Here is a 27,328-nt window from a genome sequence, read left to right as displayed (position 1 = left end):
GTGGGCACTGCTGAGAAATGGGGACAGAAGTGGGCCGGCGCCAGGTCATAAGAATCAGAGAGGCGGCTTTTGGCAGGAGAGACTTTTAATGAGCAGGTCTTAGAGGGGTCTCCTGGAGGCAGCTGTGGGGAGCTGGGATCGGCAGGGGCTCATTTTGGGGTTCCTTTGTTACTCCGAACTTTTCTTGTAGTTGTGGAGGTTTCCTAATATCCAAGCTGGAGGAGTGAGGAGGGTAAGGAAGATAACCACCATGGCGGCTGCCTGCTCCTGGGGGGAGGGGAGGTGATGCATTAAGTACCTGCTGTGTGCTGACTGCTGCCAACATCCCATCTGAACTTCACAACAACCCTGGAAAGTAGGTGCTGTGATACCCCTATTATACAGTTGGGGAAACTGAGGCAGGCAGCAATGTGAGGCAGGATTTACCCTCGGGTCCTCCTGCCTCAGAGTTGGCCTGTGTGCTGCCCCACTAGCTGCTTGGGGAAAGGACCAGCTCAGTGTAGTCGCTGGGAGGAGGCCAACTCCTTTTCCCGTCTCCTACCTTCCCCTTCATCTCAAGGTTCCAACACAGCCAGACCTCCTACACCCTCCCCCCCAAAAAATAATTTTCAAGCCCTGTGACCTTCCAATGAGCAAGACAGCCCAGAAGCCAAAAAAGACATGATGAGCCTTGGGAGTGAGCGATGCAAGGGCCAGCATTGCCTGCCATGGGCTGACTAGTCAGGGTCAGAGGACAGTCCCTCTGGTCGACCCAGGGAAATCTCAGCTACCAGGGAGTGGGTGGAGTCAGGGCTCAGGGCTGCAGACCCCCTCCCCAGGAATGTCTTCAGTGGTGTAGAGGGTGAGGTGGGGAGGGCCCTGCCAGTGGTGGCAGCCAATGGGAGATGGAGAGGAAAGAGCCATGACCAGGAGACGTGCTCAGACTTGGGCTGCTCTGTGACCTGGTGCTGGTCGCAGACCCTCTGGTCAAACTGAGGAACTGGAGTAAATCAGTAGTAAGTGAGCTAACTCTAACCCTAAATGCGCTCTGTGCCCCAGGCATCCATGGAAAGTCCCTCAGGAGGGGAGCAGAATGTCAGGTCGTTCTGGGCATTCCCTGGGCGCCTCTTTTGCTCCCTTCAGGGCTCGTGCCCTGAACCCCCTCTGCTGATTCCCAGCTGGTCATTGAATGTCAAGGGACGTGTCGTTAGGACCTGGGGCATGGGAGCAAATAACCTTTCTACGCTCTCCAGACTGAAGGTTTTCTCAGCAGCCAGTATATTCCCTTTGTGGAATCACTGGAAAACAAGGCCAACTGGGAAGGAAGCCCTTGGCCACCCTGCCCACAGACCCCTCGGTCTTGGAGCCCACCCCTCTCTCAGTTCCTCAAGGCTTCTCCCTCCCAGCGTTGTCTGTCTGACCTTACTGGGGCCACAACCCCCTCTTCTCAGAGTCACTTACACCAGTGCTAGTTGGATCCCTGGCCGGCCGGGCAGAGATGTGGGCCCTGGGTGGCAGCTGCTTCTTCAGGGAGGCCTGGAGCAGCCGGGAGGTCCTTGTCAGGCTCAGCATGGCCCTCGGTGGGCTCTACTCCGTCCTGCAGGGAAGGGCTGCTTGCCTGTCTGACCTTCACTCAGAGGTGGTGCTCACTGCAGCTCGGTGCCAGGAAGCAGCAGCTGTCCCTGTCACAAAAGCAGGAGGGGGAGGCTGGCTCCAAATGCCAGGCATAGCGGCTGTCTGGCTATGGGACTCCTGGGGGAGTGGCCTCTTCCCACCACCGCAGTGGGGCCCACCTTTGGCCCCTGACCCTCAGACTGCAGTGGACTCTGGGGGCTTGAGGCCCAGACCCACAGCATTGTCCAAGATGAAAAAGGGAAATTTGGGAATATGAATCGGTGAATCCTGGCTCTGACATCATTCCCTGAGCCTTCCATCCACCAGTCACAGCAGCATAGATTTAAAGCTCAAGGGAACCATAGAAACCCAACCCTCTTGTTGGACAGAAGGGGAAACTGAGTCTGAGCATCAGTGATTCGTCCTGGGTCACTTAGCCTCCCACTGGGTCTCTGGCAAGGTAACTAGCAGCCATGGCCAGGACTGAGCCTAAATAGAGACAGTCTGGCCTTGATTGCAGGACCCTTCTCGCTGAATGAACTTGCTGGACAGCGGCTCTGGGAAGTAGGAAGGAGGGTCTCCCCCTTAGAGCCGACAGAATTGTCTGGTCTAGGGCCCTGCAGTGAATCTGAACCCAGAGGTGCCAATTGCCCGTGCAGCAGCATGTGTTCCTCTCCACCTCAGCAGGGAGGCGTCCTTGGATTATGCCCATGGAGCCAGTTAGAGGCTGTAGCTGGCGTCTGCACACACCCATCATCTGCCTCAGGCTGGGGCGTGGGCGAGGTGAGCTAGGCCCCAGGATTCTGTCTCCTTTATGCGGTCAGCTCTTTCACCCTACGTGCTTCATCCTAAATGTGCCCAGAACGAAGCGCAAAACTCCAGTTGTGATGGAGCTCTGCTTTTTTTCTGATCAAGACCCCAAGATTCCAGTGGCTCAGCAGTCCCCAAGGATGGAGGGCGTCCGAGTCTGACTGCTTTGATTTCCCAGGGCAGCTTGGTGCCCTGTTATGCTGTCAGCCACCCCCTCCTGCCCTTTTGTCTCCTTCATTCTTTGGAGGCAGCATGATGCAGGAGACCTGGCTGGCTCTGCAGCTTACCTCCTATGTGGCCTTGTCAAGTCACTAAATGTCCTGGGCTTCGGTTTCCTCATCAGTAGAATGAGGGCAGTAATCCAGAAACGTGGGCCCTGTTAGTAAAGAGAGGGAGGGCACGTTTAGAATGGAGACTAGATTGGAGAAGGGAAGCAGATTCACTGGAAGGTACAGGTACGGCTTTAGGAAGCCCAGCTGCCTGTTTGTGAGACAGGCTGTCCGTCCGCCCCAGTGAGATCAGGCCCAGGATGGACTTTCCTCTGGTCATTCCTCCATCTTGAGGAGCTTGCACTTCTGGTTCCTCTCACAGTGGCCATCATTCACCCCACCTGGGGCAGGCAGGTGCTTGGGGCCACCTGGAGGAGAGAGGGTGGCTGCCCACTGTCCGAGGCCCAGGTGATAATCTCTCCCTCTGTACATTCGTTCTAATAGCCAGCACTGTCATCTCCGAGTGGCTAGCAAGCCTTTCACCTGCCTCAGGTGAGGGTGCCTCGCCCTGTGCCAGGTGCTGGAGACACAGAGACCGTGAACAATATGTACAAACATACCCAAGCTAACTGATAATGCGATGAGATTTCAACCGCAGGTCGGGGGCAGGGGGTGACTTTGGGAAGGGTTTTAACAGGACAGGGAGTCAGGACTTCCAAGGGAGGAGGGAGGACTTTGCATGCAAGGTCACAGAGGTGGACCCAGGACCCAGTCCCCACAGGGACCACAAGATCGCTTTGCCTAGAGCAGAGGAGAAAAGACCCCAGGAGGCATTGTCTGAGATCAGTCCCTGGAAAGAGCTGGGCCCAGATGCCCCCAGGAACTAAGCTAGTGCCTGGACCAGGAAGGCGACTTCTGGTCTCTCCCCTGTTGCTGAGGGAGGGAAAGGGTCAGGGCCAACTCCCCATGGCCTGTGCTCTTGGGCCTCAGGCACAGAGTTTCTGAGGCTCTAGTTACCTTCTCTTTGCTTAGTCAAAATTCATTCGAAAATTCACACCCCCAAACCCACAACCCAAGTCGCCCCCTCCCTTGGGGTCTGGACACCTCCCCAGCTCAGCCTTCCAATTAGAAAATTATGTCTGCCCAGCCCTGTTGTTTGAGCAGGGATGACTGGGGAAGGGGGGGGGTCGCCAATCCAGGATCCCAGGGACATTAGGGATTTCAGGATGGCTGGTGGGTGTTGGCCCTCTCTCCTCCCCCGTCCCCCACAAGTGACAGGAAATTACAGGGCTTCAATAGAAAGGGTGGAGGCTGGACCAGGGCAACACGGTTGGCCAGCAGCCGTCTCCACAATCCCTCCCCTGCACTCACCAATGATTCTGGTGTTCAAGGAGGGCTGGCCAACCAGCGCCCTGGGGGAGCCGTTAAGCCCCCATCCTCGAGGGTGGGGTGCAGGCAGTGCCCCCACAGCTGGCAGCCAGCAAGCTTTGAGATTCTGTCAGACCTGCTAATCCCTTCCTGTAATCCTGTCGTTTGTCCCGTAGCCTACCTCCCCTCCCAGCCCATAATTACCCCCTTGGAGTCTGGGGCTGCTGAAAGGAGCATTTATGTGGAGGAGGAAGAGGGGTCTATTAGTGGGCCTAGCTTGCTTCCTCTTAGTGATAAGGCAGTGGCACCAGGAGGTGACCCTGGGCAGGCTTCTCTTAGCCCCTTACCTCCAGAATGATTTGGGGGTGAGGACTGACCTGGCCAGTGACCACCTGGGTCCAGTTGGGGGTAGAATGAGGGGTAGGGGGTAGGAAGGGGCAAGAGGAGGGCCCCAGAGCAGAAGACCAGGGCAGCTGCCCTCAGCAAACTCTCCTTCGCTGGCTCCCCGTGGGTGAGTTAGTGCCAAACCCACTGAGGCAGAGAGCCCTGGGCACGCATCAGTCACTTGGCAGAGGCAGAGACACCCTTGAATGCCAGCCCTGGGGCTCAGCCCGACTCCCATCAGACCCTTCTATAAAATCAGAGAAGTGAGAGGCCGTGTTGCCCTGGGCCAGCTGGGAGTCTCTGGATGCAACCATTCCATGTGTGGGTGGGTAGTTCTTCTTAGGAATAACCTCATTTTCCCTTGTGTCAAGAGGAAGCAAATAAGTTCGTAAAATGTTACAGCTCTGATGCCAAGGGTTTGTTGTTTTTTCTTTCCCTTATGTTGTAAGATCAGCATATACCGAGCTTGGACTCATCAGCTTATTAACCCACCCAAACACATTAAACAGAGGACTGTAGCAGCTCTGCATACCTCTCCTCCCGTCACTCCCACCCAGTTAAAGCACAGCAAAGCAAGGCTAAGCCCTCACGGGCCAATCTTTCTAATGCTTGAAGGGTTCTCTGCCAGCTAAGTCTTCCCTTCTCCATCTAAAACACCCCCTCCTCCCTCGCCCCCTTCACCTGATGCCCTCCTCCCCTCTGGGCCCCCTCCTCAAGACCCTCTCCTTGCCAGGCACTGCTAAGCACTTTACAAATATGAACTCATTTATTGAGTGACCTGGCAGAGTCTATCCAATAAACATGTATTAAGCACCTACTGCATGTCAAGCATTGTGCTCAGTATCCAAAGGCCAAAGACAGTCCCTGTTCTCATGAACCCCCTGTCCAATAGAGGAAACAGCATTTGAACAACCATGTACAGACAAACAAGTTAGATTCAGGATACATTGGAAATAATTAACAAAGGGAAGGCATGAGAATTATGGGGGATCCAGAAAGGCTTCCTGTAAAGGTGGAGTTTTAGCAGAGACTTAAAGGAAACCAAGGGATGTGTGGGGTGGGGGGAGGAGGAAGGAAGAGAGAGAGGAAGGAGGGAGAAGGAGGAGGGAGAACCTTCCATGAATGGAAAGGAGGGCCAGAGAAAATGCCAGGAGCCAAGAGATGGAGGCCAGCAGGCCACTGCTTTAGAGAACCTGGCCAAACGGCATTTCTATTTGATTCTAGATTGAATGGAGGTTAATACGGTCATACTTGTGCTTAGTAGGGGAGACACTTGAGGCAGGCAGACCTCACACACACACTCACACCCCTCCAGCAGCCACTGCCACAGTCCAAGCATAAGGTGATGAGGGCCTGCACCAGGGTGGGGGCAGGGGCAGGGAGAGAAGGGGGCATAGATAAGAGGTTTTGCAAGGGTTAAATCTTAGAAATTGACTGATATGGGGGTGGAGCAGTGAAAAAGTGAGGGATCCAGGATCACTCTTAGGTAGTTTTTTTTTGGGGGGGGGTAGGCAATCAGGGTTAAGTGGCTTGCCCAGGGTCACCCAGATTTGAACTCAGGTTCTCCTAACTCCAGGGCCAGTACTCTGTCCACTGTGCCACCTAGCTGCCCCTAACTCCTAGGTTCAATGACATGTGGGTGACTGAGAGTGGGGCAAGCTTGGAAGGGCTTTGGAGGGAAGAGTAATGAGTTGAGTTTTGGACAATTTGAGTTTCAGAAGTCTACTGGACATCCAGTTCAACATGTCTGAAAGGAGGTTAGAGGTGTGAGACTGGGGGTCAACAGAGAGACTGAGATGAGAATATTTGACAATCACCAGCGTAGAGATGTCACAAAATCCATGGGAGCTGATGAGATCCCCAAGTGAAGTCGTGAAGAGGGACCAGAGCAGAGCCTGAGGGTCACCCATGGTTAGAGGGCATGGCCTGGAGGAGGATCCAGCAAAGGAGACAATGGAGGAGAGGTCAGAGAGGGAGGAAGAGAATCCAGAGAAGAGGGTGCTTACCAGTATCCAAGGTCACAGAGAGGTCAAGGAGAAAGAGGTCTGAGAAAAGGCCATTGGACTTGGCCACTAAGAGGTCCACGGTCAGGGCAATTTGGATGACGTCAAAGTGGGACTTACAAAGAGAGGGAAGGAATCGGAAGTGCCAGGGGTGCCCAGCCTCCTGAGGAGTTTAACTGCAAAAAGGAGGAGGGAGGCAGGGGCAGGCTAGTAGGCAGTAGGGAAGCAGCCAGTGGACAGGACAGAGAGTGAAGATAAAGGTAGGGCTCACAGAGGGGGCAGCTTCTGGAAGGAAATGGGATAGAATGGGGTCTCTGGTGCCAGTGGAGGGGCTGCTCTTGGCAAGGAGAAGGGTGACCTCAGCAGGTGAGACAGGGGAGAAGGCGCCTGAGAGGTATGAGAAGAGCAGGGGGACAGAGGAGGGAGCGGGGCTAATTGGCCCTTTTTTTTTTTCTGTGAAGTATGAGGTTGTTCACTAAGAGGGTGGGGGGAAGGGGAGCCATGAGAGGTTCTAGGAGGAATGAGAAGGTTCAGAAGAGCCTCTGTGGGAATGGGAGAGGGAATGATGAAGAAGCAGCAGTGAGGGCCCAGTGCTGGTGGTGGACCTAGTCAGGACAGTTGTGATTTTCTCCAGCTTCGTTCAGCAGCTGGTGAGTAGGAGCAAAGGCAGCCCCTAGTGGGAGTGACCGAAGGCCGAGGGTTGGCAGGGCAGATGACATGGAGGCCATGCCCTCCCTCATTCTGGACTTTCCGTGGACCCAGGCCTCTCCTTTCACACCTTGGGAATATTATGTTGGTTAATCTCCTCATCCCTAGGGTTTGGCTTTCGTTAAGGAATTTTGGTCATCACAAACCAGGTGACTGTGTGGTGACTGTGCCCCAGATCAGGGGAGACAGGAGCAAAGACACCAAGAATCCTTGGGAGCCCTCACCTTCAGCAGTTCTGTCCTGGTCTGTCTAACCACCTGTCTTCCTCCTCCTCCTCCTTGTTAACAGGACTTTTATTGAGCCAGTCTCTGACCTGAGAATGCTGGGAGTCACACAAAGCAAGCCTAGAGACCAGAGTGCCAGGAATCAAGTAGTTTAATTCATCAGTTTCAGAGTAAGCAATGTTCCTTTAGCTGAAGTAAAAGCACAGGTTATATATTTAAATCACAAGTGAGGAAGGGGAGAGGGAAGATGGATTACAATTATTTAATGGTTTCCCACAACACAGCAGTTTTGGAGTCCAGTCTTTAAGGGTTGTGGCCACCTCCCCTAGAGCACAGAACAAGAGCTCTGTGACAGGAACAGGTTCTTCAGTCTTTGATTTGCTTCCCTTAAGGTCCGGTGATTGTGAAGGTTGCCAGGATTTTGATTAATCAATTTAAGCTGCATTGTGAGCTCTGACTCCCAAGCCAGAGAAACAGCTCTTCAGAAAACAAAATTATTAGTATATTCATTACACATATCTTATCAATTAATATGAAAAGTATAAATTCCCTTCTCATCCTCCTTCCTCTCCTTCCTTCTCCTCCCTCCTCCACTCTGTTTCCCTGGAGGGCATGACTTCTGGACAACTCGTCCTCACACATGCAAACACACATTTGTGAGCACTTGGCACCACCCAGTGTCCAGACTGGGAGTCATAGCTCAGCCTAAAGGCAGGAGGGTCTTCTGGAAGGTTCCTGGGAGCCTGGCAGGTGTTACAAGCCACAGGCCACTCTTAGAACACTTTATTCTTTTCTTCCCTTTAGAAGTAATCATCTGGGAGCCTCTTGTGACCTCAAGCCACTTCCCCTGTCTTGGGGCTCAGTTTCCCCAAATGTACAGTGTATGGTCTCCACATTTGCTCCCAGTTCTGGCCTTCTTTGACTTCTGGCTCGCTGAGGCCATGACAGAAGCAGGTCCACAGGTGTTAGGGTTAGGTTACAGAATACTCAGCATCTCAGAGCTGGCAGGTACCTCAGAAGCCACCCGACCCAGTCGCCTCTACAATATTCCATTGTCCAGGTCATATGAAGGGATGTTTAGCCTGGAGGTGCATTATAACTGTCTTCAAGTATCTGTAGACCTCCAGAACTAACAATTAGGACACCTGAGTTCAGGATCCAACCCTGCCCTTGGCTTCCATTTCTCCGTCTTTCCTGGAGATGGACAGATGGAGAAGCATTATTACTAACAACACTAACAGTAGCTAGCATTTACACAGCACAATTTACAAAACAGTTTACTGCTGTTATCTCACGTGATCCTCACAATAACCCTCCAAGGTAGATATCATTATTATTACCCAAGCTTTAGAGAAGAGGGGAGTGAAACTGAGAGAATTTGCTCATGACTAGCCTAGCATCATCCAGCTTGGTGGTGTCAGGAGCAAGATTCAAACTCAGGTCTTCTTGATTGCAGGTTTTTAGGACACCCCTCCCCTGGCTCTCCTCCTCCCTCTCTGCCCGTTCCTCCTCAGTCACCTTTGCTGTATCCTCCTCCAGATCATGCCCTCTAACAACTGGTGCCCCTCAGGAATCTGTCTTGGGCCATCTGGTCTTCTCCTTCTATACTAATTCACCTGGTGACCTCATCAGGTCCCATGGATTTAATGACAATCTTTGTGCTGATGATTCTAAAATCTCCCTTTCCTGCCCTAACCTTTGCCAACCTCCGTCTTGCATCTTCAACAGAGACATCTCAAACTGGATGTCCTGAACACACAATTAGGATTATATATACTCAATATACAAAACAGAACTCATTATCTTTCCCTGGGGGAAAGGCCTGGGCCTAAACCCTCCCCTCACACACTCCCTATTATTGTAGGGGGCAACACCATAAACTCAACCTCAGAGTTATTCTGGACTCCTCTCTCTCACCTTCCAAATCCGTTATGGTGCCAAGGCCTCTTGTTTCACCTCTGCAGCTCCTCTAGTCAATTTCACCTCTGAGCATCTCTGGTCAATTTCACCTCTGAGCATCTCTTGAATACTCCCCCTTCTGTCCTCTGAGACTGCCCCCACCTTGGTGCAGACTCTCATCACCTCACACTTGGACTATTGTAATATCCTGCTGGGGGAGGAGGGTAGGCAGATCCAGTCCATCCTCTAATTAGCTTTCAAATGATCTTTCTAAAATGCAGGTCAGATCATGCCATCCCCCTACTCAGTAATCTCCAATGGCTCTGTATCTCCTCCAGGAGCTATTACAAAATGCTCTGCTTGGCATCCAAAGCCCCTTCCTACCTTTCCAGTCTTCTCACACCTTCCTCCCCAATACCTAGTCTTTGATCCAGTGACACTGACCTCCTGGCTGTCAGCAAGAACAAGACCCTCCACGCCTAGAGTGCTCTCCTCCCTCTGCTCAGATTAAAGACCTTCTCAGCTTTCTTTTAAGTCTCAACTTAAATTCCACCTTCTTCAGGAAGCTTTCCCCAGCACTTCTTATTTCCAGGGCCTTCCCACTGTTAATCATTTCCTATTTGTTCTGTCTAGAGCTTCTTTGTACATATTCATTTGCTTGTTTTTTCCCTTATTAGATTGTAAGCTCCTTGAAGGGCAGGGCCAGTCTTTTGCCCATTTTTTGTGCATACCTGGTGCTTAGCCCAGTGCCTAGCACATGGTAAGTGCTTAATCAGTGTTTTTTTGACTGACTACCTGACTGCAGAGAATCAACAAGCTGCCTCTAAGAAAAACTCCTAACCTCCCTCTCAGCTTAATCTCGATAATAATTGCTAACATTTACATAATGCCTACTATGTGCCGGGCATTGTACTAAGCACTTTACAATTAGCTCATTTGATCCTCACTATAACCCTGGGAGGGAGGTGCTTCTGTTGTCCCCATTTTACAGGTGAAGAAACAGGCAGACAAATTTGTACTTAGGTATTTGAGTCTCCAGGCCCTCTAGTGCGCTGTGTGCTGTGGTGCCCCCTGGTGGCCAGCCAGCTTCAAGGACTCCCGACTCCTGATTCCTGCTGCTCTCTCACCCAAGAGCTCCCTGGTGCAAGGGGATCATTCTTGGGAGAACAAGCAACTGGTTCATGGCTGGCTGGGACACTTCAGAGCCTCTGGCTTTCTCCACCTCTCAGACCTTCTCCCCATTACACACCCACCTGCCTTCTCCTCTGCCTTTCTGTCCATACATACCTCTGACTCTCTTCCCTCAGACTTCCTTCTCTGATTACCTTTTCCCTACACACTCAACCCTAGGGAAGTGGCCAAGACCCCAAGGGATGACCAGAACCCTAGAGGAGGGATTGAAGCCTCAGGAAGTGACCAAGGTGCCAGAGACCAACAAGACTCTAGGAAAGCCTCCTGGGGAGTGAAAGAGGCCTCATGCCCTCCATCAGCATGTATTACTCCAGGCCAATGGATTCTCTCTTCTACAGCCTGGCCTGAGGCCATTGGTTTTATTGACTGGCCCCCCTTCCTTCTGGGCTCCTGCCTTATTGCCATAAACTTCAGGGGACCATTGAGGCTGCTGAGTACCTCCCTGGACCTTTCCCTGGCCAGTGTCCTCTGGGGCATCTCTGCCCCGCTGCCTCCACTTTTCAGAGCAGAGAAGGGGAAGGGGGAGGGAGGGAAGAGAAGGCCTTGCTTCTCCTGCTCCCAGGCTTCAATCTACAGTCACCAAGCACAGTTGTTCAGTCTGTACTTAGCTATGCTGTGATGGGGAGAAGGCCCTTCTTGGCCCTGGCCCCACCCCTCCCCCACCCCCCACAGCCTGAAGTGTTCATGATTGGATTGGAGGACACATGAGGAAAATGAGGTGAGTGGGATGACCAAGGGCCAGAATAAATACCTGAGGAATTTGGAGGAGGCAGGGTCTTAGAGATAGGACTCTCTCTTTCTTTCCATCCATTTCCAAGCTTGAAAGACCCACTGGAACAAGGAAGAAGCCAGTCACAGCTTCCCTTCCCCCAATGGGAATTTCCCAGGAAGAATAAGGGGGAGGGTCTGTAAGCACCTGAGCCTGGGCTTTGGGGCAGGTGAGGAGGAAGGTGACCCCATGCTGAGGTCCAGGGACCAAGACCTGCCTTTCTCTCCTCTTTCCCCAGACATTGTCTCCCACCATCCATATAGTTCATCAAAGCTATGACAAATGAGGGAAAAAATGAGTGTGAAGGTGGGGTTGCCAATGCCTTTTTTCTGAGATCCCACCCATTTTCCCAGTCTGTATTATCTTCCTACATTGTCTCCTTCTTCAGACTGTGAGCTCTTTGAGGGCAGGGACTGTCTTTTGTAGTTCTTTGTGTCTCCAACCCTTAGCACAGTGCTTGGTACACAGTGGTGGTGGTAGTAGTGGTAGTGATGGTGGTGGTGGTGGTGGTGATGGTGGTGGTGGTAGTAGTGGTGATGGTGGTGGTAGTGGTGGTGATAGTGGTAGTAGTGGTGGTGGTGGTGGTGGTGGTAGTAGTGGTGATGGTGGTGGTAGTGGTGGTAGTGGTGGTGGTGGTGGTGGTGGTAGTAGTGGTGATTGTGGTGGTAAGGTGGTGGTAGTGATGGTAGTAGTGCTGATGGTGGTTGTGGTGGTGGTAGTAGTGATGGTGATGGTGGTAGTGGTGGTGGTGGTGGTGGTGGTGGTGGTAGTGGTGATGGTGGTAGTAATGGTGGTGGTGGTGGTAGTAGTGGTGGTGATGGTGGTGGTGGTGGTGTGGTGGTAGTAGTAGTGGTGGTGGTGGTAATGATGGTAGTGATGCTAGTGGTGGTAGTGGTGGTAGTGGTGGTGGTGGTAGGGTGGTAGTAGTAGTGATGGTAAGTAGTGTGATGTTGGTGGTGGTGGTGTAGTAGTGGTGGTGGTGGTGTAGTAGTGGTGATGGTGGTGTGGTATGTGGTTGTGTGGTGGTGGTGTAGTAGTGGTGGTGGTGGTGTGTAGTGATAGTTGTGGTGATGGTGTTGGTGGTAGTAGTGATGGTGATGGTGGTAGTGATGGTGGTAGTGGTGACGGTGGTGGTGGTAGTGATGGCGGTGATGGTGGTAGTAGTGGCGGTGGTGGTGGTAGTGGTGGTGATGGTGGTGGTAATGGTGGCGGTGGCGGCGGTGGTAGTAGTGGCGGTGGCGGCAGTGGTGGCGGTGGTGCGGTGGTGGTGGCGGCGTGGTGTGGTTGGTGGTGTGGTGGTGGTGGTGGTGTAGTGGTGGTAGTAGTAGTGGTGATGGTGATGGTGGTGGTAGTAGTGGTGGTGGTAGTAGTAGTGGTGGTGGCGGTAGTCTGCTTCAAAGAGTACAATGACATCACAGTTGATATCCTGAGTCCTGAGGGAACTGAAGTGAAGCAGAGTTGCACAAAGTCAGCAGCTAAACTCTTTCTTCCCAAGTCACTGAAGGACTAAAGCCAGGATTCCTGGTGATGGCCCCAGACGCAGTAGATGGCCTTGGCATCTTCCATGCCTGCCCAGGCTCCCAGCGCTCCATGGCCATTGGAACAAATTGTTCTGGGGGGGGGGCGGGGGAAGTCTTCACCTGCTTGAGGTGGAGGCTTCCTAACACCCTGTCGGGTTTGAAGCCTGCCAGTTCCCCTCAAGCTGGTTTCCCTGGGGGTGGGGGGGGGCGGCCACTGTGCACGCTCCAGCTCTTGTAGCTACAGGGGAGAGCTGGGTGAAGGTGACCGCCAAAGGTGGATGGGCCGCCCTCCTCAAACCAGAAGTGCTGGGCCTCTAGTCCATACACAGTAGGTGCTTCATAAAGACTTGCTTACTGATTAATCCGGGCGTTGGAAGTCAAGACCCTATACTAAGGACCTTCCATAATGAGGTGAGAACATCTCTACTGAATCTAGGAAGGCCTTAAACCTAGTGAGAATATCCTAGTCACCAGGTGGGGGAGGGTGAGATACTGCAAGCCTTTGGATGAGAGAAAATAGAACGAGGGCTCCTACAAGAGTATGTGGGTGTTGGCCTAGGAGATCAATTAATGGATGAGGATAAAAAGAGGGACAGAGAGGAATAAACACTATTAAGGCAGCTACTAAAGCCAAACTCTACAACATGATCTCACAGCTACCCTGTGAAGCACCATCATTATCCCCACTTGAGAGGAAAACATGAGAATCACACACCTAAAGTGTCTGGAGGCTGGATTTGAACTCAAGTCTCCTTGACTCCAGGCCCAGGGCTCTACCCACTGCATCACCTAGCTACCTGGCAAAAGAAAGGAAAAGCCCTAAGTGAAAAGGAAAGGAGGAGAAAAGAGTGCTGGGAGTGTTTTTAAGCCTGCATTGAAGGGACCAGAAGGCGGACCAGACAGAGCTCCAGACAAACAGGACAGCTTTGAAAGTTACACTGCAGATGGATCTTGTATTTAAAAAGGAGAGGGGATTGTACACACTGTAGTTCCCATACTGTAGAAATGGTCCTTTTATTTGTTAAATTCAGAATAGGTTTTTGGTGGGGTTTTTTTGGGGGGGTTTTTGTTTGTTTTTTGAAGAAAAAAGTGAAGATCTGCTAACATCACTGTCCTGGTAAATAAGCTGCAGTGCTGGAATCTAATGCAGATGCCTCTGTTTGGACTTTAAGGTCCTTTCTAACTTGGCTCCCATTCTAACCCTTCCCGCTCTCATTGGACACTCCTCCTTCTCACCGAGGACAGTCTGCTACACTGGCCTTCCTGCTCTGTTTCCCACCTCCATATCTTTGCATTGGCCATTGGAATTGGCACAAGCTGGCGCTAACACAGCAGAGCTGCTGGCCCGCACACAGTAGGGGCTTCCACGAAGGTGTCATTAACTGTGGGTTCTTTTTCAGTCCGGGTGGAACTAGAGACCTGGGCGTTGCTTCCTGCTCAGAGGGAGATGTTGTAATCTTGTGACACCCCCAACCCTCCCACCCCTTGTCCTCCAAGTAGGGATCCGCATGCCCCCCACCCCCACACCCCCACACCGGGCCTCAGAGAGGTTCCCCAATGACCCGCCTGCCCCCATCTGCGGGGGCGGGGGAGGATAAGGAGGGCAGAAGCCGGGAATCCTTGGAGGAGGAGGGGCCGCTTTATCCCGCCCCCTGCCCCCGGCGGGGCTTCCAAACTCGGGGGACCCCAGGGCTCCTTCTCTGTGTCTGGAGGCGTCAGATTTGCGCACTGGGGATCAAATGGACCGGTGCGGCCCGAAAGGCGCCCAGAAGTTGCTACGATCCACAAACTTGTGGCCCGTTTCCTGCCCCATGACGTGGAGGATGTGAAGGGAGGGGCCTGTGCCTCTGCAGACTTCCCAAAGAAGGCGCCCTGCACTGGTCCTATCCCTTAGCCCGCCTGCCACCCAAGAAGGCGCCCCGGCTGAGACTGTCCAGCCGAAGCCAGGTAACTGTACACCCAGGGGATCGTGAGCACCCTCTGCCCCTCCACCCTCCACCCCGAAGAAATAGAACGTCCTCCTGAGGCAGGGGAGGGTGGGCCGCTACTCCCCCACCCCCACCCGGGACGCCTTGGAACTGTCCACCTACCCGCTCCTGGGCCAGACCACACCCCCCCCCCCCCCGCGCCTTGAGTGGCTGGGGACAGGGGGAGGGGCGGGAGACCCTTCCTAGAATGGGGGCAGCTGTGAGCCTAGCCTGGACCTGGGAAAAGGGGCTTCCTGGATGGCCCTGTGTCCTCCAATCTTCACTCTTGCTGCCAGGCCCTGGGATGGAGGATGACCCCACTGTGTTCACCACCCACTCCCTGCCCAAAGACCCCCGCCTTCTGGCCACAGTGACTAATTCGTACCTGGGCACACAAGTGTACCATCACATCCTACATGTGAGCGGTGTGTACAATGGAGCTGGAGGGGACACGCACCGGGCAGACCTCCCAAGTCCTCTCAATGTCCACCTGCTGGCTCCAGCCTGCCAAGGGGCTTCCATAGAGGAGACCTTTGCTCTGGACACCAAGACAGGTAGACGCCCCGGTCTACCTGGGGTCTACCCAGACCAAAACCATTGTCTGGTTCCCGGAAGGGGTCTCCCTCACCATTCCTTGGCCCCTCTGTCTCCCTTCCCCAGGACTTTGTTCCCCAGGAAGGCCTGGCTTCAAACCCCACCTGAGGCAGTCTAGCTGTCACCTGAACAGGTCACCTTACCTCTGCTTGCCTCAGTTTCCTCATCTGTGAAATCAGGGGGTTGGCCTTCACACTCTGGACCTGTGGTGTGCCCATTCCCCCTCCAGTTATTTGTCTGGGTTCCTTTTTCCTAGGTCCCCTGAATGGGGAAGAGTTCTTCTGAAGAAAGGAGAAACAGTAGCAAGTCCAGAGGCTACAAAGTCACAATGTCCCAGCCTCCCTTCCCTCTCCCTGCTCTCATTGCCTCTGTGGCCTCCCACCAGTATAGATCTTTGGAGGGTCACGTGGAGTGGCTGCCTTAGGGGACCCCCTCCCATTTAACGTGAATGAGAGAGGTCCCCCATCCTTGGGCCCCTCTGCCCACATGCCCAGCTCGTCCCTTCCCCTTTCCTCAGGTACTTTTCTCCACACCCTCCGAGGCCTAGACTTCTTGGCTTCCCACAGAATCTATGCTCACCGAGTCCTCTCCCACCTGCTGGTCTCCAGCGTGTCCATTGGCCGCTTGGGCTCCACCACCCAGCCAATCACTCTGCACCTTCAGGCTGACTTCACCCCCCACAGTCCCGATCTGGCCTTGCACCTGGGCCCTGACTTCCGGGGTGCTCGGTGAGTAAGTGGGGACCGGGTGAGAAGATGCAGGCTGCTGGTAGGGGCCAGGAGGGTTACAGCATCAGGGAGTGGGGCTGGGGGCTCTTCTCCAGGACCCTGTGCTCTGTCCACCTAGGTACTTATATGGTCATACACTGGTCCCGGAGGAGCCTGGGGGACCTCAGCCGGAGGTGCATATGCTCTGGACCCCAGTTCCTCCATCACTGACACTGTCAGAGGAAGAGGAACAGACACAGACATGGGACTTCCTCACGGTGGTGGCAGGCAGCAAGGAGGAGGCCGAGGGTCACTTCCTAGAGGCTGCCTCCCTTCAGGGGGCAGGTGCCTTGTATAGCAGCCATGCTGATGCCTGGGGGTCGCTCTGGGAGGCCTGTGCCCTCGACCTGGTGGGGTCCTTTCCCCTCCAACAAGCTCTTCGAGGGTGTCTGTACTACACGCTAAGTGCCCTCCCCCACCTGGGAACCCCAGAGCCTTTCCACGGGCTCAGCCCTGGGGGTCTTTCCAATGGGTGCCATGGGGAGTGTTACTGGGGCCACATCTTCTGGGACCAGGTGAGGACCCCAGCATTGCCCCCTCTCTGGGCTCCACTGCATTCCCAACTTGAACTCTACGAGCCTGTCACCTGCTTCATCACTTTGCTGTGTTCCCCCATGACCTCCTTTGGTGTTTCCTATGTTCCTCCATGACCTCCCCTGTGTTTGCCCTAGGACTTCTGGATGTTTCCCAGCATCTTGCTGTTGGACCCAGAAGCTGCCAGGAGCATCCTGGGGTATCGGGTGCGGACACTGGGTGGGGCTTTGCTCAACGCTGAGGAGCTGGGATTCCAGGTGGGGGTCCAGGGCCCTCACCTCCCAGGTGCCAAACTCCCCCTCAAGCTGGGGACCTCCTTGCCCCCTCTTCTGCTCAGAGTCTAGTGAGTGACCTTTGACAAGAGGGTCACAAGAGAAGGTGGAGGGAGCCCAATCAGGAGAGAGCCCTTAGGGGTCCTGGCTGTCCAGAGGCCCTGGCCTCAAGGGGAGCAGCCCCTAGCCAGAGGCAACATGGGCTTGGAAGAGCCAGGGAGGCCCAGGTCACACCTTGTCATCTCAAGATCAGGTCTCTCTACCACTTAATCCTGCGTGACCTTTTCAGCCTCAGTTTCCTCACCTTCATGGTCTGCTTCCAGCCTTTCCCGCCCTGTTTCTTCCCATTTCTCCCACTAACCTTCAGCTCCGCAGGACCACAGTGACTCCTGACCTCAGTATTGTATCTCCTGCATCCCTGTTTTTGCCCAGGTTGTGTCCAATGACTGACCTGTGTTCAGACAGGCCTATTCAAATCCTTTGCTGCCTTGCAGGCTCTGCCCCCAGCTGTCAGTGTGTCCTCAGCCTCCTTAGATTCCTTGGACTTACTTATTTGTGCCTGTGAAGCCCCTCCCCCATGGCTTCTGGATGGCAGAGGTTGCTTGGGCTTTTTCTTCATCAGAAGTGAGAGGATTATTCAATCTAACTCTCATTTTACAGTTGAGAAAACTGAGGTCCAAGGGTGCTAAGTCACCAAAGGAATAGGGAGCAGAGGGGGAATTCAGGCCCATGGCCACAGTGCCCTGGGCTTCATCACAGTCCCCTTCCAGAGGGTCTGAGCTCTATCCTCAGTCTCCTCTCTCCTTCCCCCTCCTCAGGGCGCCAAGTTTGCCTGGGAAAGTGCTAGCTCTGGCAGAGAGGTCTGCCCTGAGGAGATTTATGGGACTCAGGAGATCCACATCAATGGGGCAGTGATGCTGGCCTTTCAGTTCTACTACCAGGCCACCCAGGTACCTCCTGGGGGGAGGGGGGCACAGGGCCGCCAGATCCCTTTCTGGGACACTGCCTCAGGCCCCCAAAAGGACAGGACCCAACAGGATGAAGCTTGGCTTGAGGGTCATGGGGCCAGGCACCTAGGAGGGTTAGGGAGTGGGTCTGGGCTCTGCTGGGTCTGAGGTGGGGAGCCTGGAAAGCCACTGCTCTCCCCTGCCCCAGGATCTACAGCTATTCCAAGAGGCAGGTGGCTGGGATGTGGTCAGGGCTGTGGCTGATTTCTGGTGTAGCCGAGTCACCTGGTGTGCTGAGGAACAGAATTACCACCTCCGAGGCAAGTATGTGGGAGGAAGGAAGACCTGCAGGGGGTGACCTCCTGGATGAATATCACCCAAAACTGATTGGATTTGATCCCGCCCCTTCCAGGAGTGATGCCTCCAGATGAGTACCACTCAGGTGTCAATAACTCTGTCTACACCAATGTCATCGCTCAGACCAGGTGAGATTCCTGGCCACACTCTTCCTCTGTACAGAGGTGATGTACAGCCTCTGGCAAAGGACTCAGTCCCTATGAGCCTGAGTTCCCAGGCCTTTACCCACAAACCTCAGCTCCTAAACTGCCCTGGACCCTCCCAGACCCATTCCCTTCCTCACCAAAGAACTACCCTAGCATTGCCCACCCTCCCCCCCTTTCCTGGATAAAGTCCTCAAAGACACCTGTCACCCTCTGGACTGTACCTTCCTCACTCTCAACCTTGCTTCCCATCCAGCCTGGGTTTTGCAGCAGATCTGGCTAGAGACCTGGGCCAGCCAGTCCCTGAACAGTGGGCAAAGGTTGCCGAGAAAATCAAGGTGCCTTTTGATCCTGAGAGAAATTACCACCCAGAGTTTGATGGATATGAGCCTGGTGAGTTTCCAAATACCTCTGGCTCCAGTCCACCCATTTCCCCAGCGTCCATCTCTTTCTTAAACACACACACACACACACACACACACACACACACACACACACACACGTATGTGTATATATATATATGTGTGTATACATATATTATATATAAATACATACATATATTTTTAACAAACATTTGTGTTACATATGTGTGTATGTATGTATGCATATATGCCTTTTACCCCTCCATGAAAAAAGAAAAGGGAAAAAAAGCCTTATAACAAATATCTGTGGTCAGGCAAAAACAGAGTCTCACCTTGGCCATGACCCTGAGCATGGACCTCATTCTGCTCTCTGCACCCCACCCCCAGGGTGTGCCTCATTTCGTCCCCCCAGGCTTCCTCTGCTCCTCTAGAATTCTGGCTGGCCATTTCAATGAGGAGAGTTCTTAAGTTTTTCCGAGCTGTCATTGCTTGCAGGCTTATCCCTGGGTGGTTTTCTGGTTCTGCTCCCCTCCCTCTGCATCAGTCCATCTAAGTCTACCCAAGGTTTCTCTGAAGCCATCCCTGCAACATTCCTTACAACCCGTAGAGGGCTCTGTCACTTGTCCAGCCCTTCCCCAGTAGAGTTTCCAGTGCTTTGCCAACCCAAAAGGAGTCACTATCAATATATGTGCACCTCTGCGTCCTCTTCTTCTGTCTCAGACTTCCTTGGGAAGGGTGCTTGGGGTACAGGGCTGGTAGAGGCCTATGGGGCCTGGGGGCATCGGCTTCCTTTTCTCCAGGATGTCTCCTCAGTGCAATGAGATGGGAACACCCCTGATCAGCACCTTGAGCTAGAGGAAGAGCTTCCCAAGCATTATGCTAACACAAGTCCTCAAGGTTTGCAAAGCACTTTAGAGATATGACCTCATTCAATCTTCACATCAACCCTGGGAGGTAGAGACTGTTATTATTCCCATTTTACAGATGAGGAAACTGCGGCAGGCAGCAGTAAAGTGACTTGCCCAGGGTCACACAGCTAGTCAGTGTGTGAGGTCACATTTCAACCCAAGTCTTCCCGACTCCAGGCCCAGCTATACCCACTACACTATGTTGCTGCTCAACGTGCTTTTATTAAACATTTATTTTTAAAATATTTATCCATTTTGTTAAATATTTCCCAATTACATGTAAAAGATTTTTACCATTCCTTTTTGTAATTTTGAGTTCTGAATTCTCTCTCTCTCCCTCCCACCCTCGATCCTGACCAATCATGCCATCCCTCTGGAATGCCACTGACTCTGGCCCCAGGAGAGACTGTAAAGCAGGCTGATGTGGTCCTCCTGGGCTACCCAGTGCCCTACCCCCTGAGCCTGGATGTTCGGAGAAAAAACCTGGAGATCTATGAAGCTGTGACATCCTCTGAGGGCCCTGCAATGTCCTGGGTAAAGAGGACAGCACAAACAGATCTGCCAGGCCCCTTCCTGGACCCACTTGCCGAGGCCAGGGTGGGCTTCTCAGGCCCGTCTAGCCCCAATCTCCCCACCCATGGAATGGGGAGAATAGATGGCTTGCTCCCCTTCTAGTTCCTCTAGGGTTCTCAATTCCCTTGTGGGGCTATGGGAGGGGTTCCTAAAGTCAATGCCCTCGACATCCCTGTCCTACAGAGCATGTTTGCCGTGGGCTGGATGGAGCTAAAGGAGATGGAGAAGGCCCATGCCCAGCTCAGGAAGTGCTTCTCCAACATCTCAGAGCCCTTTAAGGTTAGGCCACACCCCTAACATCCCATTCCTCCCGCCCTCCCCCACCCTGATCTGAACCTCAACTTCCTCATTTGTGCAGTGGAGAAAGTGATTCTTGCTCTCACTACCTCTGAAGGGTGTTGACAGAAAAGTCCTCCCCAAAACTTTGAAATTGGCCTCAGGTGTGCTAATCACTCAGGCTCTGGCCCCCACACCTGGAGCGTGACAGGGGCACAGCAGGACATAGCTCCCCTCCTTCTTCCTTGAGGAGGAGTGTCAGGGGATGGCAGGGAGTCCCCCAAGGGGTCCCCCTGGAAATTGTCCTTGTAGGTGTGGACAGAGAATGCCGATGGCTCAGGTGCTGTGAACTTCCTGACCGGAATGGGAGGCTTCCTGCAGGCAGTGCTATTTGGATTCACGGGGTTCAGGTGTGTATAGGGGAAGCTGTGGGGGGGGGGGATGCCAGAGGGCCAAGGCTTCCCCCAGCCTCTCACTCTGGACTTTCCTTCTCAGAATCACCAGGGCTGGACTGACCTTTGACCCTACATGTTCGGCCGAGGTCCAGTCTATGAGGGTCACCGGGGTCTCCTACCTGGGGAACAAACTCTGTTTCTCCTTCTCGGAGGAGATGGTGACAATTGTAGTGACAGCCTCAGAGCAGGCAGCCCTTCCCCTGGAGGTGGAACTGAGGACGTCTGGAAAGCGGCTCCCCCTGCCCCTGGGTAAGTTTCCCAGGCTTCGTATCAAGTCAGCTAGCATTTATTAAGGTACCAGGCACTGTGCTGAAACCTGGCGATACAAAGAGGCAAACACAGTCCTGCCCTCTGGGCTGGCCCCAGGCCTCTCCATCCTTTAGGGATGTGTCTCTCCCCAGTCCTGCTGCGCCCCCCCCCAGCCCCATTCCCAGCTTCTTCCTCAGTCCTGGTCTGGGCCTCCTCTCAGGACACAAGATTTCCTTCCCCATCACTGCTGGGAGGATCCAGAGACTGCCTTCGTAGGAGACCAGGGAGCCTGAGCTGCATGAGCCCCGGAGCCCCTCAAGGAGCCCCAGGAAGAAAGGGATCACTCCCACCCCCCACACCTGGCTGGGAGGCTGGGGGAGTGTCCTCTACTGATGTTCTCTCCTGCCAAGGCCTGTGGACTCTGCCTAGCACCTCCCCAATCCGTTGCCTTCTCTCTACACCTCTGGTCCCCAGTGAGGGTCAGGCCCACTGCCTCCTCTAACTCGCCTTTGACACCAGCCTCTCCTTCCCAGTCCACCTGACATAGGATGCCAGAGGCATCCTCTTAAGGTGCAGTTCACCCCCCACCGCAACCCTCAATGACTCCCTGGCACTTACACAATGAAACCTGAGTTCTTGACCATGGCATTCAAGACCTCCCTCCATCTCCAGCATGCTGGGTGCTTGTGGTTATGATGAGGATAGGATCTAGACCCCAAAAAAGAAAACCTCTGGACTTTCCCATATGGCCAAATCTCTGGCTTTGGCCTGAGGCCATAATCCCATCAACTGGCCTTTCTTTGTACCTACACCCAATCTCCCAATTCTCTGTTACCCATCACCTAGCCCTCCATTGTTTTACCTCCCAAGCTGCACCCCCCTTCCCACCTTTAATCCTATCTAGGCTCCATTCTCCCTTGGTCACCCCTGGAGTTCTATTACCACTTGGTAATAGACCACTTGGCCACTCCTAAATCCCTCCTGTAGTCTTTCTGTATATAAGGTCCATCTTGTCTCCATTAGGATCCTCTGATTCTTATAATCTAGCCACTGCTCAGATTTTTACAATCTAACCAATAGCTCACAGGTGCTCAGATTCCTTAAGGGTCTGGCCAATATGGAGGACCTTTAATAAACCTTGTCTTTGGCTGAAAGAAGGCAGAACCCGCATGTTGTGATTTGGGGGTTCCAGCACCCCTAAACCTCTGGACCTCATCAGTCACTCTGGCGCATTTTCATCTCTGTATCCTGACTCTATGTTCCATAAGTATGGAATGGCTTCCTCACCTCAATGCCCCCAGCTTAGCCACCTGCTCAGAGGTTGTGTCCTTCAGGGCCTCTTCCTTCCCTAAGTCCTCTGGGTCTCCCTATCAGCACTTGGCCAGCCTCTCTTTTTCCTCTGCTATCAGTCTTGTCACCACTTATTTGTGTACCTGTGTGGTCAACACTATGTCCATCCTTGGCCCAGGAGCTCAGTGCTCACAGGAGAATTGAGGTGAGTGGGCCTCTTCCCTCCCCCTGCCTTAGAGGCTCTTTGACTCCCTTCCAGGACCCAAACGACTGCTAGGTCTCCCCATGCCCCCTCAGGCCTGGGATCCCTGCCCCCACCAGCCTTCCTTGGGCCCTGATGCTTCAAAGCTGTCATCTAGCTGAGAGTTGGCATGGTCTCCACCCACCCACACTGAGGCCTCTTGGAGCTGAGTCTGAAAGAGGCTAGAGCTGAGACTTCCATCAGCCTGTGGCCTGAATTGGTTGGGGGTATGCAGGGCCTTCTTGGGTCCTTGGGCCTGGAGGAGACATCGGAGACCAAAGTGGGAGAAAGGAGGAGCTCAGAGGCCCTTCACTTGAATCGAGCTTTTATTCAGCACCTACTATGTGCAGGGCTCGGTGGCTGGCTCTCAGGATCCACAGGGAGGGGGAGGGGTGATAGCCTAAGTGCTTTGCCTACAGGCTGTCATCTGGAGTTTTTAAAAGCCTGGATTCCTGCCTTCAAGAAGCTTACAATCTAAGGATGGAGAGCCAGCTAGGGCTCCCCGAATAAGCTGTCAAGGGTGGGCTGGGATACAGGGAGGTGGAGTCATATAAAGAGCTGAGCACTGAGGCCTCGAGTTGAGTGAGACAGCCCAAGGCAGACTAGAGAAGGGAGCTGAAGATGGAGTTGGGGGTGTGGGCAGTAAGCCGGCAAAGGAAACGGAGGAAGATCCACCAGGGAAGGAGCTAGGAGCCAGGAGCAGAGGGGCTGTCCAGAGGGGGCCACAGGGTCTGAGTCTGCCTTAGGGGAGTGAGTGTCACCAGTGTGAGCAGCTTGCCTGGAGCCTCCTGAGGAGGAGAGGCCGTTCTGGCCATTCTCTCCCCACTCCAATAGCTAGCCAAATCTGCTCTGGGTGTGGTGGATTTGAGCCTCTCCGCAGGCAGCATTTGGGACAGAATGGAGAATAGGAAAGGCGCCACCCTGTAATTAGGGTCTGCAAAGGGTCCCCAGGAGGGACTCAGGCTCATACTGCCAGCCCACCCGCCCCCACCACATCCTGTGCAAGCCTGGCTCTCTGGGTTCTGGCTTCAATTTGGTCCTCTCCCGCAGCGAGTGTAAAGGAATGGCTGGAGCGGAGGAGGAGGAAAGGGCCTCGAATGCGACTCCCCAAAGGCCTGACCCCACCCAGGGAGCTAAGTGAGGGCAGGCCCGCCCCCCAGGGTGGAAGATGACGGATTCTCCTTCCGCAGTTGGGGGACAAAAACGGGTGAAAGTGGAAGAACCTTTCCTCGTCGCCCTGCTCCCTTCTCTCCAGGCTGGGGTCAGGGCGGGGACGGACCTCAGCTGGAGCTGGACAGAAGTCTAGGGTTCCAGCTTCTCAAACTGACTGGAGGTCAGGTCCTCACCCTCTAATTCTAGTGGTTCTAGTCCCGCTTAGCCCTCGATTCTCTGTGACAGATCGAGCTCACCCACTCAAGCACATACCTGCTCTGACACCACCACTGCTTCGCTTTTGCGCGCGCGCGCGCACACACACACACACACACACACACACACACACACACACACACACACCTCTCACCATCCCGTCTGGCGGGGCAGGCACACTGCCACATGCACGCACGCATTCACCCACACCCACTTTACTGGCCCCGGAGTACCCACGACAGGCTTCTGAACCCGGAGCCGAGGCAACCGTAAGGCCGTCTACGGGAGCGCAGGGGGCCGCGCAGGCCCGGGAAGTGAGACGTTAATCTCGGGGGCATGGAGGAGGGTGGGACACACATGGTGGTGGTGGGGGCGTTAGGGAAAGTGGAAGGGAGCTGGGGACTGGCTTCAAATTGGCCCCGCCCAGTCTCCCCGTAGGAGAAGGGCTAAGGATCCCGTCCAACTGGGAGCACCTTGAGACAGCCGAGGGGTGGGGAGGGGGCGGTGTGGAACACGAAGGAGACCATTTGCCAGAAGGGCGGCCTTCTTTCCCACCCCAGACTCGGGTTGAGGGGTCCTCAGGGGCCTAGACACAGAGGCTGCCTGGAGAGGAGTCACCGGGGGTGGGGAGGCGGGCGTCTTGAGGGCGTGGATGTGTCAGGCAAGGGGGGGGGGGGGCCGGGACCGGCCAGAGTAAGAGCCAGGGTGTCAGGCGCAGGGTCAGTCATAATCAGCCTCGTTGAACTTGACGCTGAAGTAGCTCATGGAGCCCTGAGCCAGGCGAGACAAGTGCAGGGCTCCAGTCACCACCAGCGCCACGAGAAGCAGGGGCAGCAGCAGCGTCCACACCGTCGCCAGGATATTATAGCATTTGGCCTTGGATCCAAAGCGCTGCGCCGCTTCCAGATCCCCAGCCACCTTCTGGTCTCGGGCCTGGGGCAGGGACAAATCAGGAAACACCCCTTGGAGAGGACGCTCGGGAGACTTCACTCAAGCGCAATTAGGGTTAGGGTTAGCCATCCGCCCTCGGGGAAAATGCACTAAGTCACTCGATCTGCCTTCGGAAAAACTCTACGCTTTCCTATAGCCTCTAGGCAAAAGTTCTTGAAGTCCGTTTAATTTTTTTTTCCCACTTAAAAATCTTTTCTCTGCCTCTCACTTCCAGGCTCCGCATGGAGGAAGGGGAAGAGGAACAACTTCCCTCTTGAGCCACGTCCCCAAAATGCCTGTTTCAATCTGCGCCCTAAGAAGGACTGGGGTTCAGTGATTTAAACTCGTTATTCTGAGAAGGAAAAGGTTCACAGACTTTCCCGTCCTGTTCTAGAAGCCCCCAACACACATAAAAGATGACGAAGCCCCGTTCTAAGATCAAAGGGACCCCCGCCCTGAGGTGACCTCCCTTCTCTTTCCCCACCGGGGCCAGATCTCCTGCGTCCCTAGGAGCTATACGTTATCTTCTCCATTAGAATAGAAGCTCCCTGAGGGCGGAAAGTGCTTTTGCTGCCCCCTCCCCCAAAACTACCTCTAGCTCAGCATCCAGCCCCGCAATTAGCCTTCTGGCGTTCCAGGCTCCCCTCTCACTGGCCGTTTCCAGTGAAACTGACCTCCTCGCTATCCCCAGGTGTTCCCAGGTGGACACAAGACATTCCATGGGTTCTCCAGCTGGAACCCCAACCTCCTCCCTCTCCTATTAGCTTCTAGGGTCACCATCTAGCCCCGCCCCGCCCATCTCTGGGGCCCTCCTCGCCCCTACCCGCAAGTGCCACAAGCTTACGCAAGGGTTCTTCCCCTGTAGCCAGGTGGAACCCGCCTATATGATATAGCCCCCTTTCGTTCTCCTTTCCCCTCCCGCCCCGACCTCCGAGTGCCCCACCCTATCCCCCTACCTTGATGGAATAGGCCAGGGCCAGGAAGCCCAGGCAACAGAGGTTCAAGTAGAGGGTGTTGAAGACGGACCAAACCAAGTGGTCTCTCGGGGGCCGCGGAGCCCCCATGGGGATCACGGTGGCAGAGCTGGGCTCTGAGCCACGGGCCGTCATGGGCAGATGCTCCCCACGGGGGTACGACGTGTCCATGGGTTCGAGTCCCGTATCTCCCTTACGAGTTCAGGCAACCCAACTCCAGGGAAGGATTCGGCTAATCCCTTTATAAGGCTGCGGCCCAGCCGCATGGGTCTCTATATAGAACAGCAAATGACAGACTGGCCCTGGGGCATGGGGTGGGGGGTGGGGGCGCAGGAACCCTAAGCCCAGCCCCAGAGCCAGCCCAGAACCCAGATCCAGGATTACCCTCCCCACCCCACCCCCAAAACCGCACCATCCTCAGAAAAGTGGTTTGGGGCCCGACTTGTGAAATCGTTGGCATGGGGAGGAACGCTCAGGGAGGAATCACCATTTACCAATGAAGAGTAGCATCTACCAAGCCTTTAGAGCTGCCCGCCAAACAAAGAAGTTAGATGATTTAGACAGCATCACACAGCAAGCATGTGTCAGAGGTCGGGCTTCCTGACTCCGAGGGCACACCTTTGCCCCCTCGGCCTCTCCGAACGGCGCCCAAGCGCGGGAGCGCACACACCACCCTCCCACACTCGAATTACGTCTCCCCCCTTCCCCAATTCCTTTCCCCCTACACGTATCTCTTCGATCTCATAGGTGTAGGAAACTTCCCCGATATCTCAGAAAGACATTCTCATACCTAGCCTGCTCCTTTGAAGGACCAATCCAGTCCACTTCTGGAGCTGGGACTCAGGACATCACCCCACCTCCAAGTGCTGCCTCCCTCTTTACATCCTTCCCCAGAATCAGCATGCCCTGAAGAATGATTGGGGTCTCCCCACTCCCCAACTCTTCTAAAAAATTAAAGACACAAATGCTGTACTAGAGACCCAATCTCTCACCACAGGAGCAGGAGGTAGGCAAAGGTTCATTAATCCCTCTCAGACACAATTCGTCAGCTCCACCCTGTTCTGCCAAAAGGGAGCTGAAGGGTAGAAAATAGGTGCTGAGAGATTTGCCCATGAGTCCCACCGGTATTCTCAGCTATTTAAAGTTTAGCTGGACTCCTGGTAGCCTAATGACATATACCCCCCTGAAGGCCCTGAAGCACATTCCCCTGGACATTCTTCCCTTAAATGAGAGCAATGGGGACAGGAGAAAGTGGTTGCTCCATGAAAGGATGGGGAGGGGGCTCCCAAGTTCTTGAAGATGGAGGATGGTGCTAAAAGTCTTCATGGGACACTGCCTCACCAATCTTGTGGCACTCAGAACTGCCACCCCCAAATACCACCAAGAAGATCAAGGCAGTGAATCTGGTGACATCTGTTACCTTGAGTCTGTCAATAGGGGTTC

General features: G+C 54.1%; 2 protein-coding genes and 1 long non-coding RNA gene across 6 annotated transcripts; 1 reads left to right on the top strand and 2 right to left on the bottom strand.

The window, feature by feature from the left end:
- Nucleotides 1–67: 67 nt before the first annotated feature.
- LOC144455204 (uncharacterized) lies at nucleotides 68–1,746 on the bottom strand. The gene is made up of 2 exons (XR_013483916.1): nucleotides 1,441–1,746; nucleotides 68–267 (listed from the first exon to the last, which is right to left on the bottom strand). It is a non-coding gene; the product is annotated as an uncharacterized LOC144455204 (long non-coding RNA).
- A 12,529-nt stretch (nucleotides 1,747–14,275) lies between these two features.
- On the top strand, nucleotides 14,276–22,239 carry PGGHG (protein-glucosylgalactosylhydroxylysine glucosidase). Of its 4 annotated transcripts, none has more exons than XM_020980186.2 (14): nucleotides 14,279–14,625; nucleotides 14,942–15,199; nucleotides 15,757–15,967; nucleotides 16,086–16,521; nucleotides 16,678–16,746; nucleotides 17,631–17,762; nucleotides 17,968–18,079; nucleotides 18,172–18,244; nucleotides 18,516–18,652; nucleotides 19,930–20,063; nucleotides 20,286–20,381; nucleotides 20,691–20,788; nucleotides 20,874–21,082; nucleotides 21,303–22,239. In XM_020980186.2, the coding sequence occupies exons 2-14, from the start codon at nucleotides 14,950–14,952 to the stop codon at nucleotides 21,356–21,358; spliced, it is 2,013 nt and encodes a 670-aa protein (XP_020835845.1). In that variant the 5' UTR covers nucleotides 14,279–14,625; nucleotides 14,942–14,949; the 3' UTR covers nucleotides 21,359–22,239. The 4 variants fall into 4 exon arrangements, with proteins under 4 accessions (XP_020835846.1, XP_020835845.1, XP_020835844.1 ...); XM_020980185.2 differs by having other exon boundaries at nucleotides 16,678–16,797; XM_020980187.2 differs by lacking the exon at nucleotides 20,286–20,381 and having other exon boundaries at nucleotides 14,276–14,625; nucleotides 16,678–16,797.
- Nucleotides 22,240–24,658: 2,419 nt separating this feature from the next.
- LOC110203723 (interferon-induced transmembrane protein 5) lies at nucleotides 24,659–26,147 on the bottom strand. Its single transcript, XM_020980190.2, has 2 exons — nucleotides 25,868–26,147; nucleotides 24,659–24,914 (listed from the first exon to the last, which is right to left on the bottom strand). The coding sequence occupies exons 1-2, from the start codon at nucleotides 26,054–26,056 to the stop codon at nucleotides 24,702–24,704; spliced, it is 402 nt and encodes a 133-aa protein (XP_020835849.1). The 5' UTR covers nucleotides 26,057–26,147; the 3' UTR covers nucleotides 24,659–24,701.
- Nucleotides 26,148–27,328: the final 1,181 nt, after the last annotated feature.

This window comes from Phascolarctos cinereus, unplaced genomic scaffold (assembly GCF_003287225.1).
Source record: "Phascolarctos cinereus isolate Bilbo 61053 unplaced genomic scaffold, phaCin_HiC Scaffold_9;HRSCAF=440, whole genome shotgun sequence".
Classification (NCBI taxonomy): domain Eukaryota; kingdom Metazoa; phylum Chordata; class Mammalia; order Diprotodontia; family Phascolarctidae; genus Phascolarctos; species Phascolarctos cinereus.
This window is presented reverse-complemented; position numbering and strand designations above follow the sequence as displayed.

What these genes read in the sequence shown, in the direction of transcription:
- PGGHG (XM_020980185.2), top strand. Translation starts at nt 14,950, where the DNA reads ATGGAGGATGACCCCACTGTGTTCACCACCCACTCCCTGCCCAAAGAC. An exon ending in TTTGGATTCACGGGGTTCAG is followed by an intron (nt 20,789 to 20,873) that starts GTGTGTATAGGG and finishes TTTCCTTCTCAG; the next exon opens with AATCACCAGGGCTGGACTGA. An exon ending in GCGGCTCCCCCTGCCCCTGG is followed by an intron (nt 21,083 to 21,302) that starts GTAAGTTTCCCA and finishes GCCTCCTCTCAG; the next exon opens with GACACAAGATTTCCTTCCCC.
- LOC110203723 (XM_020980190.2), bottom strand. Translation starts at nt 26,056, where the DNA reads ATGGACACGTCGTACCCCCGTGGGGAGCATCTGCCCATGACGGCCCGT. An exon ending in CCCTGGCCTATTCCATCAAG is followed by an intron (nt 24,915 to 25,867) that starts GTAGGGGGATAG and finishes TCCCTGCCCCAG; the next exon opens with GCCCGAGACCAGAAGGTGGC.